The sequence below is a fragment of the Chanodichthys erythropterus genome, chromosome 19 (assembly GCF_024489055.1).
Source record: "Chanodichthys erythropterus isolate Z2021 chromosome 19, ASM2448905v1, whole genome shotgun sequence".
Classification (NCBI taxonomy): domain Eukaryota; kingdom Metazoa; phylum Chordata; class Actinopteri; order Cypriniformes; family Xenocyprididae; genus Chanodichthys; species Chanodichthys erythropterus.
In genome coordinates this window covers 24514300-24532031 of record NC_090239.1, presented here as the reverse complement: position 1 = coordinate 24532031, position 17732 = coordinate 24514300, and the positions used below count along the sequence as shown (strand labels likewise).

The 17732-nt window shown below is 36.3% G+C and overlaps 1 protein-coding gene across 3 annotated transcripts in view; it reads left to right on the top strand.

Moving 5' to 3' along the window:
- LOC137007355 (zinc transporter ZIP11-like) overlaps nucleotides 1–17732 on the top strand; it is a 169425-nt gene that overhangs the window by 77215 nt on the left and 74478 nt on the right. For 2 of the 3 annotated variants that reach the window (XM_067368730.1, XM_067368731.1), the window contains exon 5: nucleotides 16727–16874. In XM_067368730.1, the coding sequence (XP_067224831.1) occupies nucleotides 16727–16874 (148 nt within the window). The remainder of the gene's footprint in view (nucleotides 1–16726; nucleotides 16875–17732) is intronic. The other variant, XM_067368732.1, reaches the window with a different exon arrangement.

The window sequence follows — 17732 nt, the reverse complement described above, 5'->3', positions numbered from 1 at the left end:
CTATTTTGGGGAGATTCACCCATAAATGTAATGGGGTCCAAAGGTTGAATTGGAAATCTTAATTTAAACTTTTTTTAAAAATAAAGTTTTTGGATATAGTTTAAGAAAATTAATAAGAAATTGTGATATTGAAATAATGGACATAATGAGCCAATTTGTGACATTTACTTCAATAGTTGTTTGCAATCACGTGGTTCTGGTGACGCGCAAAATTCTGGTGGAGGGCAAGCAGTGAAAATTAGAATGGAAGAGATGGAGAAAAGTCCTTTCTTTGCTGGTTTAGAAAGGTATAAACAGAAAATCGCAACATATGTTGGTTGGACGCGATCCTTATGCTATGAAGAGGAGCGACTTTTCTGATGAATTAAAAGACTTTCCTGCCATCGAGGAGGCAGATATAGAGGATGTGAAGCTGCCGTCACGCCGTGTTCAGTTCTAGTCTGTGTTTGTTTATATCGCGCTGCCTTTCTACTAGTGAAGTTAGAGCAGTATTTTTTTTTTTGTCGTGATTGTGAAAAATGGCGCCATTGTAGGTCATTTATGCTGAATCGGGAAATGTAATAGGAACTCGCGATATCGTTTGTGGAAAAAAAGGACGGTAATACTTTTTCGCCTTGGTTGAGAAGGTGAGGGAAGACGACTAGCAAATGTAATAATGTCACTAAATAAACCCACTGCCTTTCCCTCAAAATAATCACATACTTTGCTGAGTTTTGTTTTTTTTGTGTAATAATTAACATTATGTTTTAGAGTATGATCACTGGGCTTGTGAATGATTATAACTTGCACACAGCCACTTCAAAACTGTTCACGAGCTTCTATGGGTTTGATTTTGGTTGTCATTTGTTGAAATAAATACAAAAATACAGTGTGTCCTGAACGTGACCCTCCGATTCTCCTCCGTGGTCATATGCGAAAGTGAATATTTACGAAAACAACATTTAAACTACACGCTTCCAACAAATAAATGGATCGACTTCTGTCAGCTTGTTGAACACATTTATTTTATTTGGATATTTTCTACCATACGATGGCTGAAGCAGCAGCGCGTGACACTGTTCTCATGGTAACCAGATCAACATTGTGAACGGAATTCTACAAAACTTAAGTGAAAATACCATATTATATTATTATAATTAAGTATGATAAAATATCTTCGGTAACACTTTACTTGAAGGGGTGTGCATAAGCCTGACATGACACCTTCATAATCTTGACATGACACGACACGTTTCATAAATATGAAGGAGGTTTTATGCATGTTTATGACAACTATCATTAAATGTCATTCGCTCAATTATGTCATTTTTAATGCAAAGATGAAATCGTTTGAGATGTCTTTGTTATGACAACTTGACATTAGCAAAACATCATAACCTGTCATGAACATGACATAGCAGATTAATTATCAAACTTAAAAAACTACTTAGCTTTATGGGTTAACATCACATTACATTATTTTGGTAACACTTCAGTATAGGGAACCTATATAAACGATATATACATATACATATATAACTATGACTTTTCCCTCAATAAACTCTTAATTTAATGCTTATTATAGTTAATTGTTAGGTTTAGGTATTGGGTAGGATTGAGAATGTAGAATAAGATCATGCAGAATAAGGCATTAATATGTGTTTTATAAGTACTAATAAATAGCCAATATTTTAGCCATATGAATGCTAACAGTAATAAGCAACTAGTTAAAAGACCCTAAAATAAAGTGTTACCATTATTTTATAACAGTGTCATCTTTTTTATGAAATTTGAAATTGTCTATTATCTGACCTTCTGTTGGAGGAAACTTAAAAAAACAAAAACAAAAAAAAAACATGAAATGAAAAATATTCATGACGTTGTTATAAAATTATTTGTCAGAGTATTGTCACTTAATGACAAGTTCAATTTGTACCACTGTACTTGAGCTAAAGATACATATTTATGACACTGTTATAATGGCCTCATGACAGCCAATGTCAAAACCAACCACATGACAGTTTAATGTAATGTTAACCCATAAAGCTAAATGATGTCAAGTTGTCATGACAAAGACACTGACAGGTTATGATGTATTGGTTTGTCAAGTTGTCATAACTCGGACATCTCATACAATGTCATCTTTGCATTAAAAATGACATAATTAAGCGAATGACACTTAATGACTTAAACATTCATAAAACTATTTAACCAAGTCAAAAAGGTAAGCAAGTATCCATATTCATTTACGTTAAGTATCAGCAGACGCAAAACGCTATAAAAGACGACAACTTTTACAATAAAAAAACTGTATAAGTTATGTAAACGATATAAACACCTTCTGGGTTCTCGTTTTTATCGATTTGAGCAACCATAAATGACGCAAAACATGCAAATTTTGAGTTTTTGATAGGATTCCTATATTGAAACCACTCCCTGCCCTCCAGACTCATTCGCGCTGCTGCTGTTACGTCATGTGCACACAACCTATTTAAAGCCAAAATTCTCTTTGGAATGGATTTTCAGAAAATTCTCAAATCATGATGGATAACATGATCAACATTCAGATTATGCTATTAACACTATTTTTAGATTGAGAAAGAGAAAATTGGGAATGGAAGCATTGTTACTGGTTGTCTCAGAAAATGGGAGCACCTTTAACTTTTATCTGTCAATGATAATTTCTAATAAATATTCTGAACACCAGTAATGATCCATAACAATATAAATTCCATTTCCCACTCGTAAGTCACACACTAATCTGAGCTCATATGCCTCTGCACATCTGTCAGTGTTCTCGGATCCCAGCTGTGGAGTCTCACTAATCAAGCAGATCTCATTATGCACACTTAATGAATGAGGCTTTGAGCTGATTGGAGCAAGACATTGAGATGAGCCATTACACTCCAATCTGTATGTACATGTTGAAGTGGATGGATGTTCATGAAGTGTTTCTGTAAACAGTTGATAACACATCACTAGTTTTATGTCCTCAAAGAGTGACTTCTGACTCTTTTCTTATCTTTTTTTTGGGCTTGAGAAATCTCAGTTTGCACACACATGCACTTTGCTACTGTGCTCTTTTTCAATCATTGACAGCATTCATCTAGTCATCCAGCTGTCTCTAAGCTTGCTTTCTTCACACTAGAGTGAGAATGGATTTTCAAGTGATGTGGTCCTGATGCTTTGGGGTGAAAAAGTTTTTCTTTTAACCATCCCAAAAGAAAAAGCAAAAGTCTATCAGTCAACACTGTCTAATGTAAAAGTTTTAAAGGTTAAAAGGGTTGTTTATTTACATAGTTATTCATTGGTTGCGTTAAACATAGTCAAAGAGTCATAATTGTGTTAATTTCTTCATCCTAAATGTTCTGAAATTTCTTTTCTATGCCTGAAATGTCTAGTGACCCCAAATGTATTTAGAAACACTTAAAATTTAATCAATTATGTTTTGATTAAACCAATATTGCATGAATGCTATTGTACTGGATTTCAGTTAATATCAGATTAATACTGAAATGTACATTTTGCACACAACATTGACAGTTATTTTGTGTATTTATGCTCCTCTAGGCATTTAATGTCTGAATAAATCAGTGTTGTTGAATTAATGATTTGATTGAATCATTTACTGACTCACTCATAAAGACAGCTTCTCATTTCTTTCCTAATTGAATCAGTGTTGTTGATTTTTGAGTGAATGATTCAATGGCTTAATCATAAAGACAGTCACTTGTTTCTTTCTTAAATTAATCAGTTTTTGAACTAATCATTCGAGTGAATGATTCACTGGCGAGCTTAGAAAGACAGCTTCTTGTTTCTTTCCTGAATGAAACTGTGTACTTGTATAAATTGTTTGATTCATTTAATCACTGGCTCACTCATAAAGACAGTCAGACTTGTTTAATTCCTGAATGTATCAGTGTTTTTGAACAAATAATTTGAGTGAATGATTCAATGACTCTCTGAAAGATTCACTTGTTTCTTTCATAAATGATTCATTGATTTTGAACAAATCATTTGAGTGAATGATTCAATGACACACTCATAAAGGCTACATCCAAAATCTTGTTGCCCTTTTATTGAATGACTTATTAACGAATGACTTTGCAGGCGACGTTTATGCACAAAATTGATTCTAATGATCTACAACAAAACAGATCAAGCTTTGCAAATATTTAATTACTTCAATACTAATTTGACATGACATCGAAAGTGGAAAACGTTGGTCAAAAGCATACATTTACACAAAAACTGACCACCAACCACAACTTTCAGATGCCAACCTTTTTTTTTTTTTTTTTTTTTTTTTTAGCTCAATTGTCACCAAGTCAAGTCAAGTCAAATTTATTTATATAAATAAATTGGTAATTGTTTCAAAGCAGCTTTACATATTAGAAGCACAGAAAAAAGGGAAGTGGTTAAAAATAAAGTGTGCAAACAAGCGTGGTAATATGTAACATATACAAGATGGTGCTACATTAAGCCAATGTCGGCTGACTTCCAGGGGTGGAAAAAACCCCCTAGGAGAAAAACCCAGAATGCTAGCACTGGGAAAAAAGTCCTAGGAGGGAAAAAAACCCTTGGAAGATATATATATATAATATATGTAAATGTATGTGGAGATCAAAATCTGAATTATACATTTTATTGTTATTATAGAGATTAAAAATAGATTATATATAAATATATGTAAGCTGATACAGGGATTAAAAATCTGAATTATAGATGCAGCCAGAATTGGATCTTTAGGCCCATTGTCTCCTGGGCTACGTTGTAGTCAGGTCCAGACGCAGGTTCTCCATCTGATCTGGATACGGCCTGGATCCAGCACCCGGCAAACCTCAGGATAAGCAGAGAGACAGATATTAGCGTAGATGCCATTCTTATTCTGATGTACAGGTATATCTAGTGTTATAGGAAATGTTCTCGGTTCCGGCCGACCTAATTATTGCAGCGTAACAATCCTTTAACGGATTTGACAAATGTTAATGTATTGATAATGTGTTATGTGTATGCAAGAGCAAAGAGATGTGTTTTTAGTCTAGATTTAAACTGACAGAGTGTGTCTGCTTCCCGAACAATGCTAGGAAGATTGTTCCAGAGTTTAGGTGCTAAATAGGAAAAGGATCTGCCGCCTTCAGTTGATTTTGATATTCTGGGTATTATCAACTGACCTAAATTCTGAGATCGCAATAAACGTGAAGGACTATAATGCATTAAGAGCTCACTTAGGTACTGGGGAGCTAAACCATTTAGAGCTTTATAAGTAAGTAGCAAGATTTTAAAATCTATACGATGTTTAATAGGGAGCCAATGTAATGTTGACAGAACTGGGCTAATATGGTCATACTTTCTGGTTCTAGTAAGAACTCTAGCTGCCGCATTTTGGACCAACTGTAGTTTGTTTAAAAGCCGAGCAGAACAACCACCCAGTAGAGCGTTACAATAATCTAGTCTTGAGGTCATGAATGCATGAACCATCTGTTCCGCATTTGTCATTGAGAGCATATGTCGTAATTTAGATATATTTTTTAGATGGAAGAAGGCGGTTTTACAGATACTAGAAACATGACTTTCAAATGAAAGATTGGTATCAAAGAGCACACCCAGGTTCCTAACTGAGGACGAAGGTTTAATGGAGCACCCGTCAAGTGTTAGAGAGTATTCAAGGTTTTTTCGTGAGGAAGTTTTTGGTCCAAAGATTAGGATATCAGAAATTTCTTGTCATCCAGTTTTTAATGTCAGCTATGCATTCTGTTAGTTTTGTGAATTTGTAGGTTTCGTCAGGGCGCGAGGAAATATAGCGCTGAGTATCGTCAGCGTAGCAGTGAAAACTAACACCATGCTTCCTAATTATCTCTCCTAAGGGCAGCATGTACATAGTGAAAAGCAACGGTCCTAATACTGAGCGTTGTGGTACCCCATATTTAACCTGTGATCGATACGACATCTCTTCATTAACTACCACAGACTGATAACGGTCAGATAAGTATGATTTGAACCATGCCAAAGCAATTCCACTAATGCCAATATAGTTTTCAAGTCTTTTTAAAAGAATGTTATGATCGATAGTGTCAAAAGCAGCACTGAGATCTAATAACACTAATAGAGAAATACAGCCACGATCGGATGATAGGAGTAGATCGTTTGTAACTCTAACGAGAGCAGTCTCAGTACTATGGTATGGTCTAAATCCTGACTGGAAATCCTCACAGATTCCATTTCTTTCTAAAAAGGAGCACAGTTGTGTTGAAACTGCCTTTTCTAGTATCTTTGACAGAAAAGGTAGATTCGAGATTGGCCTGTAATTTACTAAATCTCTCGGATCTAGTTGAGGTTTTTTAATAAGAGGTTTGATAATAGCCTGCTTAAAGGTTTTTGGCACATATCCTAGTGTTAAAGATGAATTAATTATATCAAGAAGTGGACCTACAACCTCTGGAAGCATTTCTTTCAGTAGTTTAGTCGGCATTGGGTCTAACATACATGTCGTTGATTTTGATGATTTGATAAGTTTAGATAATTCTTCCTCTCCTATAGCGGCGAATGATTCTAGTTTTACCTCAGGGACACTACAGTGCACTGTCTGAAGCGAAACTGTAGACTGTTGCATGTTTATAATTTTCTCTCTAATATTATCAATCTTGCAAGTAAAGAAGTTCATAAAGTCATTACTGCTGTGCTCTATGGAAACGTCAGCAGTTGAATCTCTGTTTCTAGTTAATTTAGCCACTGTGTCAAATAAATACCTAGGATTATGTTTGTTTTCTATTAAGAGATTTGAAAAATAAGTAGATCTAGCATTTCTTATAGCTGTTCTGTACTCAATCATTTTTTCTTTCCACGAAAGGCGGAAAACTTCTAGTTTTGTTTTCTTCCAACTACGTTCAGCTTTTCTAACAGCTCGTTTTAGAGCCCGAGTGTGCTCATCATACCACGGCGTTGGATTAGTTTCCTTAATCTTCTTTAGACGTAAAGGAGCGACTGCATCTAATGTGCTGGAAAAGAGAGAGCCAATAGTTTCTGTTGCAGCATCGAGTTCTTCTAAGTTGTCAGGTATACTAAGGCGATGAAACTGCTTGGGGAGATTATTTATAAAGCAATCTTTAGTGGTAGACGTGATTGTTCTACAATATTTATGGCTGGGTGGTGGTTTTGTAGCCTTGGCTAATTGTATTATACACGAGACTAAATAATGATCTGATATATCATCGCTCTGCTGTAGAATTTCAACAGCATCAATATCTATTCCATGCGACAGTATTAGATCTAGGGTATGATTACGACAATGAGTGGGTCCTGACACGTGTTGTCTAACTCCAATAGAGTTTAAAATATCTGCAAATGCCAATCCAAATGCGTCTTTATTATTATCTACATGGATATTAAAATCACCAACAACAAGGACTTTATCCGCAGCCAGTACTAACTCTGATAGAAACTCAGCAAATTCTTTGATAAAGTCAGTATGGTGCCCTGGTGGCCTGTATACAGTAGCCAGCACAAATGTCAACTCACATAATGTTACATAAAGCACCATCACTTCAAAGGAATTATATTTGAAATTCTTTTGAATGATTCTGAATATATTACTATAAATTACAGCAACACCTCCCCCTTTGCCTTTCTGTCGAGGATTGTGTCGATAATCATAACCTTGAGGACTAGATTCATTTAAAGTAATGTAATCGTCTGGTTTTAGCCAGGTTTCTGTCAAACACAGCAGGTCTAGTTTATTGTCTGTGATAATTTCATTTACAATAAGTGCTTTTGAAGAAATAGATCTAATATTCAGTAACCCAAGCTTTATCATTTGTTTATCTGATTTATCTGTGATTTTCATTTTTTGAACATCAATTAAATTTTTACCCTTAAAAGGTTTCGGAAGTTTTTTGTATTTACTAGTTCGAGGTACAGACACAGTCTCTATGTGATAATATCTAGGTGAAAGTGTTTCTATGTGCTGTGAATTATCTGAGTTCTGTGACCAAATGGAAAGCATAGGCTTGTGGGATATCAAAGGCAGTGAAGGATACATGTACTGCCTTCAAAAATTGATCAGATGTATCTCAGGAGACTGGAAGTGAAGCTAACATTTGAGTGAATGATTCAGTGATGCACTCATTCCCCTGGTTTCACAGACGAGGCTTAAGCTAGTCCTAGACTAAAATGCATGTTTGAGCTGCTTTAACTGTAAGCAACTTGTACTGACATATTTTTTTTTTTTTTTTTTTTCATTATGTGTTTATAAAACCTACATAAATACCCTAATTGAACTGAGGCCTATTCCTGGCTTAGGCTAAGCCTTGTTTGTGGAACCGGGCCAAAAAGATTAACTTGATTTGTTCCTGGATAAATCAAAGTTTTTTAAAAGATCATTTGAATAAATGATTCAATGACTCATTCATGAAGGCATTGTTTTGTTTCTGAGTGAATCAGTGCTTTTGAACAAATTGGTTGAATGAAAGAAACAATGAATCACTCATAAAGACAGCCATTTGTCGCCACCTACTGGTGTTTTGATGTAACTTAAAGCATGCAATGACTTTTAACCAGCTAGTCGATGATTTTAGTGTATGTATGAGGTCAGTCCTCCTCAAGTTCACATCAGAGTCACCACAGGTTTAGAGAATCACATTAACTATCAATATGATAGTTTGACAACCACAAATTTTCCTAATACTTTTGGGGGGGCACTGAGAGTAGTTTTATATAGTATATGCAACTTGTTTATTTCAAATAATCAATGAAAATGTAATTTTTTCATGATTTAAAAAATCTTTTAAAGGGCACCTATTATGCAAAATTCACTTTTACATGGTGTTTGACCATAAATGTGTGTTGGGAGTGTGTGAGCAAAACCACCCTAGAATGAGAAAAATCCACCCAGTGGTTTTTTTACAATCTCAAAAATTCATAAGCACTGTCTCAGAACGCCCTGTTCTAAGATTGCTCTCACTGTGACGTAGAATTGCGCTAAGCCCCACCCACGTGGTTTGATTGACAATCTGGTTTTGGCATAGACCCCGCCGTTGGTGATCTGTCAACCATCCTCCATTGTTTCAACGACAGCCGGTAATGTCTCCTAAGAAACATAAGTCTTCTGTTGTGGGATGTAATAATGAACATAGTAGTTTTCACTTACTTCCGACATCAGAGCCACTGAAAACGCAGTGGATGGATTTTATTTACGAAGGAAAGGCGCCACTCAAAATTCCAAAATACGTTTATGTTTGCGCGAATCATTTTTTGACTGACTGTTTTGAGAACGGGGGTCAATTCAAAGCAGGTCTTGCTTCAAAGTTAATCCTCAAGTGTGGATCGTTGCCTACTGTTCGCGATCCAAGGTCACCTCCAGAAGTAAGTTGTATTTAATGTTTTTTGAGCAAATAGTCAGTCGATGTCAGCCAATTCAATAACAATGCGTCTAAAGTTGTTTTCGTCGTCGTAGAATGTCTGTGTATATAATGTAAACCTTGTTTGTATAGTGTGTATCTAACGTACTTAGTAAACGTTATCACAGTATTTGTGTTTGCAGTTTCAAAAAATTGCGCGAACGTTATCACAGTGTGTGTGTGTGTGTTGCACACCCATAATTGCAAAGGGGACGCGATTAAAACTCTATAAGTACATAAATGAATCAAATAACCATTCAGAGACGTCCTGCTCCATTCTCAATTGTGTTTCTTCTGCCGGAGTCTCTTCATCATCTGGGTCTGATTCCGGTTCAAACATGTACGGCTGAATGCCATATAAAACAGCGGGTCTCTCATTCTCAGCCATTCTGCTTCTACCGACTGTTTATTGCCATAGGTATGCAAGTTACGCCCTCATCCAAAGGCAGGGCGGGGATATGCAGCTCATTTATGTTTAAGGTGGTACACACCAAAACAGCTCTTTTTAAAACAGGCCCCAAAAATGACATTTTCAAATGGTTATAATAAATTAACTGTGGGGTATTTTGTGCTGAAACTTCACAAATACATTCTGGGGACACCCAAGACCAATATTACATCTTGTAAAAAGGGGCATAATAGGTGCCCTTTAAAAAGAACACTTAACCAAAGGGTTAACAACAAGGGTGTTCATTGGTCCAGTGGGAGCGTCCTGCACATGTCATCTGGTGTATAGTGTACTGATAAGAGTGGTCAGTGATGATATATCCCTGTGTATCCTTCCTCCATAAATTCTGCTAACGGCTTGCTCATTTGGATTGATTCGTACATCAGCGCTCGTAATTTATCCACAAACAAAGGACAGATGATGACAAACATGATGCATTTCTTGCGTGCTGCCACCCATGCACAGACGCGCTGTCTGTGATTAAACTGAGCAATCATTTTGTGACGCCGCTTGTTCCAATAAAATACTGGACATTCAGATTCGATGTGTTTTTCCCTGTGTGGGTTTCACAAGCTTGTCTCTTCATAACTATCAGTCGATATGATATTGAACATATATATTAGTTGAGAGGAAAATGTGATGTGTTTAGAAAACAGAAGACACTGCTTGCACATGTTATTTCAACAATAAAGTATGATTTTGTTTGTGTGCATTTAATTTGACAGTGCAATCATAATGCAGTAAATGGTCTGAGATTGTGAGGACATTAGATAAGAGCAATAAATTGCAGGTATATAATCAGACTCTCATGTCTCACATGCATAGACAAACTTGAGGGTTATGTAGACCAGAGTTTGAAGATTTAAAGTGCCCTATTATGCTAATTTAAATGTTCATTATTATGTTTTGGAGTCTCATATAATAGGTTTACATGCAACATTAATTTTCTCATAATATACATTATAGCATCAGCTCTTTTCTCACAGGTACTAACAGATCAAGGACTCTGTCTCTCTAAACCCCTCCTTTCAGAGAGCCTGCTCTGCTCTGATTGGTTAGATGGCTCTGCCTGTTGTGATTGGTCGATCACTTACAGTGCTTGCAGAAACCAAACACCCATCACCATATCTGAATTTTAGCTCTTCCTCATCACTTGATACACAGCGATGCGATCAGTAACGAAGCCGTCAGTTTTACCGTATCAGTCTCATCCTTTAGAAGTGCATCAAATCGGATTTGCTTTGGCAGAAGAAAACGGCAACTTCTCGACATGAACAACACAAACCAAACTCTTCCAATTTCAGCCAACTTTAAGCCAATGAAGACCATAGACTGGCATTATGCAAATTAGTTATAAACCTGCGTAGGTTTGAGCAGGAAGTGAGACTGGAATTACTGAAGACTCGTTTCATGCAGTTCAGAATCACTTCTTTCTTTTAGGAGACAATAACTCCATTTTTTCTGCACTTTGATATTTGAAACTAAGTTTGAAATAACTTTACATTCATAAACGGCTGTATTACGCACTACATGAAAGGTAGTATCCGGAAAAGCATAATAGAATAAAATGATTTATGAATTGGAGTTTTGTGGCATTTAGTCCACACATTTTAGCTCTATGCTAGTATATAAAAGTTTAACAATTTTAAAGGGGACCTATCACAAGATGTAATATAAGTCTCCAGAATGTGTGTGTGTGAAGTTTCAGCTCAAAATCCCCCACAGATCATTTATTATAGCTTGTCAAATTTGCCCCTATTTGGGTGTGAGCAAAAACACAGCATTTTTGTGTGTGTCCCTTTAAATGCAAATGAGCTCCACTTTCCAGAAGAGGGCGGAGCTTTAACAGCTCAACAACAACAAAGCTGCAGAATCTCACGCAGCCAAAATGATGATTGTCAGTAACGGTGTTCAGCCTTACATTGTTCAAACCGGAGTCGACACTGATGGAAAGACTCAGGAAGAAGTTACAACGTTTCTGAATGGTCAGTGGATAAATTGATGTAGTTGCTGTGGAGTTGATTCAACTCATCCACTAGCATGTGCCGTCATGTTCATCTTTTGTGTTGAATTGACCCTCGTTTGTGAAGCAGTCCGGCGTAAAATGTCGGCATGACAACAACACTCTACTACAACAACTCTTCCTCTTCTCTAAAGCAGCCCAACATGGCCCCGCCCCCTTTGATGGGTGTTCTCGGGGGCGGGGTTTATGTAAATTTTAGGGTAAGTGATGTCACCAACCCTGGAAGAAGCTCGTTGTAGTCCCTACCAGCTGTTTGTTGTAGTTCTTAAAAAGTGATTTCTGTCAAAGAAAATATCTCTCTTTGCATTGAACTTTGAATGTCGTAACTTTGCAGATGTTGTTTATGCTCAAACAGCAACATTACACACTAACTAAAGTTAAAAAAAGTCAAATCATAATCAACCACCCCTTTAAAATGTTTTCTTTCTTTTCTGTGAAAATGGACTCTTAAAAATGTTAAGAAGACTTATATTTTTCTCTGTCTGCTATATTTTATGTCACAGCTCAAGACAGTCATATGCTTCTGGATATCTTGCACCAGCTGGGAAACTGACAGAATTTATTTATTGAAACATAAACACACTCTTGTTTTTCTCTTATTTAGGTGCTCGTTTTGTCTTTTCATGCATAGACAGATCTCAAATCTGTAGCAAAAACAGTATAATGATGCTTTGCTTTGCTCCTTTGCCTTAGTGTGTGTGTGTGTGTGTGTGTGTGTGTGTGTGTGTGTGTGTGTGTGTGTGTGTGTGTGGTCCGAGCTGATGAGATTTTGTCAATCTTGTCTTGGAAGTGAAAGAGGTTAATAGCTTGGGCATTGGCCATTCTCAAAGAATCACGCATCAATGTTTACAATCATGTTTCATCTGGAATGAGGATCAGTGACGTTCTGCTGTAGGTCACACACTTTCTTCTCTGCTAAGACTTTGTGATGATATTTCTTAAGTTCTCTCTGCATATTAAACTAACATAGAAGAAAGCATTTGAAAAAAAAAATACACTTCTCACTGCTATTTTCTTGATCTGAACATTTGATGCATTTGTTTCTGAATTATTGCTCGCTCTTCATGCGTCAAATGCTCACATACTTCAGATAATATACAATTGAGGCGACTGATTGTGTTTGTTTGATCAACGATGCATGATTGCACTGCATATATTTGCATATGTCAGTCAGACGTATATCGAAGGACCCCATGGCATATTTTGAGCTTGAGTTATGAATTGTTCTGTCTGTCTCACAGAACTCCTGTTTTGATTATAAAGATAATCTATATAGAGCTCTTCAGTACTTGTATTTAATGCAGAACTTTGCTTTTAGTGAATTTCTGATATTCTTTCACCTGTGGTTTTGACATTGGCATTTCCTTCATATTAAATTTTAGAGATAAGAGGCTTTTGACTTCAGACTTCAAACTCTTTCCTGAATTGCCTGAAAGAGCTGTTATTGATTTCTTTGCCAAACGCAAGGTGACATGAGTGTCTTCAGACAGATATAGCCGTTAAAGTGAATAGACACTATTGATGTGAATCTTTTGGAAGCCTTCTTGGAGTCACCGTTCATTCATTTATTCAAGTAAATGCAAGATTTGCCAGTGTTTATAATAAATATATGGCTTAATATGAATATTATGTTCATATGTGATGTTGTTGACCCATATTTAAAAAAAAAAAACATAGATAATGGGAAAGCAGTAGATAAAAAGGTGTGTGTGTGTGTGTGTGTAAATATATATATACCTTTTTGTCTACTGCTTTCCCATTATCTTTGATTTTTTTTCTTTAAATATGGGTCAACAACATCACATATTAACATGATATTCATATCCATCCATCCATCCGTCCATCGATCCATCCGTCCATCGATCCATCCATCCATCCATCCATCCATCCATCCATCCATCCATCCATCCATCCATCCATCCATCCATCCATCCATCCATCCATCCATCCATCCATCCATCCATCCATCCATCCATCCATCCATCCATCCATCCATCCATCCATCCATCCATCCATCCATCCATCCATATCTCAGGATTCTTTGATATTTGCATTTATTTGAAATCTTTTGTAACATTATAAATGTCTTTACTGTCATTTTTGATCAATTTTATGCATCCTTGCTGAATAAAAGTATTAATTCCTTTAAAAAAAAATTGTACTGACCCCAGATTTTTTAATGGTAGTATATATTTTTTATTAATAATAATAATAATAATCAATAAAATTGTGTAGTATCATCATCATCATCATCATCATCATCATCATCATCATCAAAAATTTACTTGCATAAATAAATAAATATTATTTGTAGTATCAGTATCATCATCATCATCATCATCATCATCATCATCATCATCATCATCATCGAATATTTAAATGAATGAATGAATGAATGACTAAATAAATGAATAAATGAATAAATTAATAAATTAGTTATTATTATTTGTAGTAGTATCATCATCATCATCATCATCATCATCATCATCATCATCATCATTATCAAATATTTAAATAAATAAATAAACGTATTATTATTTGCAGGGGCGCCGCTAGCAATTTTGGGCCCTATGAAAGAATTTGAGGTTGGGGCCCCTACCGCACGAAACATACAAGTCAACCTAGCTATCCAAAATCTTTGTCTGCAATTTAATAATAATGACCTATTACTTTTGCAATTGATTTTGACCACCAGGTATCAGTATTTAGTCAGAGACCTCCCATGGCTGTAGCACTAGCAGATGACTTATTATGCAAATGTTAATGTAATAGAAAAATACAGTACAGTAATGAAATATTCATATTCATACATTCTTAAACAAAACCAAGAAGGTCCATATTTTAAAGCTGAAAAAGAATGGTTTAAACTGATTTTTTTTAAATAGTTTTTTTCCTGGTCTCCAGCCTGACCGACTCTAAAGTCCCTAAAAGCACTCTAAAGTTTTGTCCCAAATTACACACTATACACTGTGCACTTATACACTATGTACTCAAACGTGTAGTGTATCAATTTTAAAAGGTTATTTTGTCATTCAGCATCAGGAGTCTGATGCCCCCCCCACCCTCGCTATGTTATTAAAGCTGCGACAGCCGAGTGCAGGAAGTGTCCCACGTAGCCCTGTTTTCTGATGCTTTTAGGTGATTTTAACACTTAGCCATAAAGAGCGAACAATCAATATAAGAAGCGACATCTCCCTCTGCTCTAATGGAAGCTAAACAGTATGCTATTTCAAAACAGAAGCTTTTTTTCTCTGCGTTTACGCTCGCATCTTCCCATAACCATTTGACTCTATCATGCCAGTTCACTTTCTGCCAGTTCAGTTGCTCTCCACATACATCAGAGTGAATAGAAGATGACATTATTAAGGTGTTTGCTTTGAGAGGAGTTTTACTTGCAGCAGTTTTAGTGAAGTCACAGCAAAGTTTAACTGATATATTAAAGGGGACCTATAATGCCCCTTTCACAAGATGTAATATAAGTCTCTGGTGTCTCCAGAATGTGTGTGTGAAGTTTCAGCTCAAAATCCCCCACAGATCATTTATTATAGCTTGTCAAATTTGCCCCTATTTGGATGTGAGCAAAAACACGCCATTTTTGTCCCTTTAAATGCAAATGAACTCCGCTTTCCAGAAGAGGGCGGAGCTTTAACAGCTCAACAACAACAAAACAGGACAATCTCACGCAGCCAAAATGAGGATTGTCAGTAATGGTGTTCATCCTTACATTGTTCAAACCGGAGTCGACACTGATGGAGAGACTCAGGAAGAAGTTACAACTTTTAGACGTTTCTGAATGGTTAGTGGATAAATTGATGTAGTTGCTGTGGAGTTGATTCAACTCATCCACTAGCATGTGCCGTCATGTTCATCTTTTGTGTTGAATTGACCCTCGTTTTGTGAAGCAGTCCGGCGTAAAATGACGGCATGACAACAACACTCTACTACAACAACTCTTCCTCTTCTCTAAAGCAGCCCAACATGGCCCCGCCCCCTTTGTTGTGTGTTCTTGGGGGTGGGGTTTATGCAAATTTTAGGGTTTTGTGATGTCACTAACTCGTTGTAGCTTGTTGTAGTTCCTACCAGCTGTTTGTTGTAGACCTTAAAAAGCAAATTCTTTAAAAGAAAAAATCTCCCTTTGCATTGAACGTTTTGCAGATGTTGTTTATGCTCAAACAGCAGCATTACACACTAACTAAAATGAAAAAAAGTGAAATCATAATCAACCACCCCTTTAATTTAAAATTGTTTGCAGAGTATATCTTTTTTTAAAATGGTGGTTGGTCATACATACAGAGTGACAAATAATTATATAATGTATTTAATTACCATATTAAAAGGTTTGTTGAATGTAGAGAAACATTTATTAGTGTGTCATTCATTACTCCGCTCAATTATAGCCTAGAGGCATTTGTGTTTTTGTTTTGCAATAGATTTTACCCGGTGGTAAACATCTTAATGTTACTTCTCTCTCTATGCCTTTACTTACTGAGAGCAAATGCAATAGCCTGAGGTTCTTATTAATGGCAGCTCTGAAATGGATGCCTGCAATTGCACCATGCTTCTGTTTTCAAAAGCTAATTTTTTTTAAAGACAAATATATATAGGTTCGATATCAGCGACTGAACCCCCATTGGCGTTTTGTTTGCGTAGGTAGATATTTTCTTGGTTGACATCTAGATGAATAGTGTCAGACTATGCCTTCAATAATGTTTGTAAATCAAAAACACAAGGTACAAGAATTTTAAAGGGCAAGGCTTTTGAATACAGCGTGTCAGATGTGGGCTTTTTATTAAAAATTAGATCTCACTGAATGCTTCACAATTCACAAAGCAGTGCCATTTGGAATGCGTTTACATCTATCCATTTCATTGTTTTTTGCAGGGTGTTGGGACGGACCCTCATATGGCTCTAGCTCTGCAACCTGATGCCAAACTGGCCAAAGAGAAGAAGAAGAACTCTATGGCTGGCCTGTATGAGGAGGACGAGGACGAGCTGTCCATCAGGATAGGTAGAGCAGGAGTTCACTCAGGCAAGCTGTTCTTCACGATCCCACAGTCTGCTCTCACATAAACCTCCTCACTGGAGGCCAAATCACTGCAGTAGATGTGTGTCAGCTGTATTGATGGCTCTCTCTGGGGTCCCTGTTGGCTTTTCTTCCACTTCTGAATCACATTCTTGTGTCTTTTTGTAATGGACAAGCTCACTTTCTTTAGGTTTCCCTCTGGGTTTCATTATTGCAGCTCTTATGTCTCTTTAGTGTGCACTATGGAGTGCTGGTGGTGGGTCTCTTTAAACTGCTTTGCCAATAGAGCACTGAAGGATTATACAGTTATCTCAATTGGTCAACGCAATATTTATGAAATATTACTATGTAACTTTTGCAGTTTACCATCATGAAAAGAGCACAGGCGGATCAGACATATGCACAGTTCAAGTGATATTTATGGAAATGATAAAGACATAAAGAAAGAGATATATATGATATATCTGGTGGATTATTGCATAATATACGGCTTATAGTAGCTTTTCTGAATATGGCTTTTTGAATATTATCTCAGCATGCAGAGACTGAAATGACCTCTCTTCTTCACACATTAAGCATAATAGCATTTTTACTTTGATGTCCCAAAGAAATGTAGTTAAAATGACTCGTATGGAAAACATGGATTTTATTAACTAATAATAATAAAATATAAAACAAAAATATAGCTGGATTTATCTGGGCTTGACAGCTCTCTTAAAAGCTCTGCAGCTGTAATTCCTGAGGCAGAATCCACACAGTCTAATTATCAGAGCTAAATGAGTGTGAAATATTACATGCTGAACAAGTGGAAAGTTCATCGTGCTAAAACATGTGTAACCTCATTCAGCTTCTGATAGCTGCGGG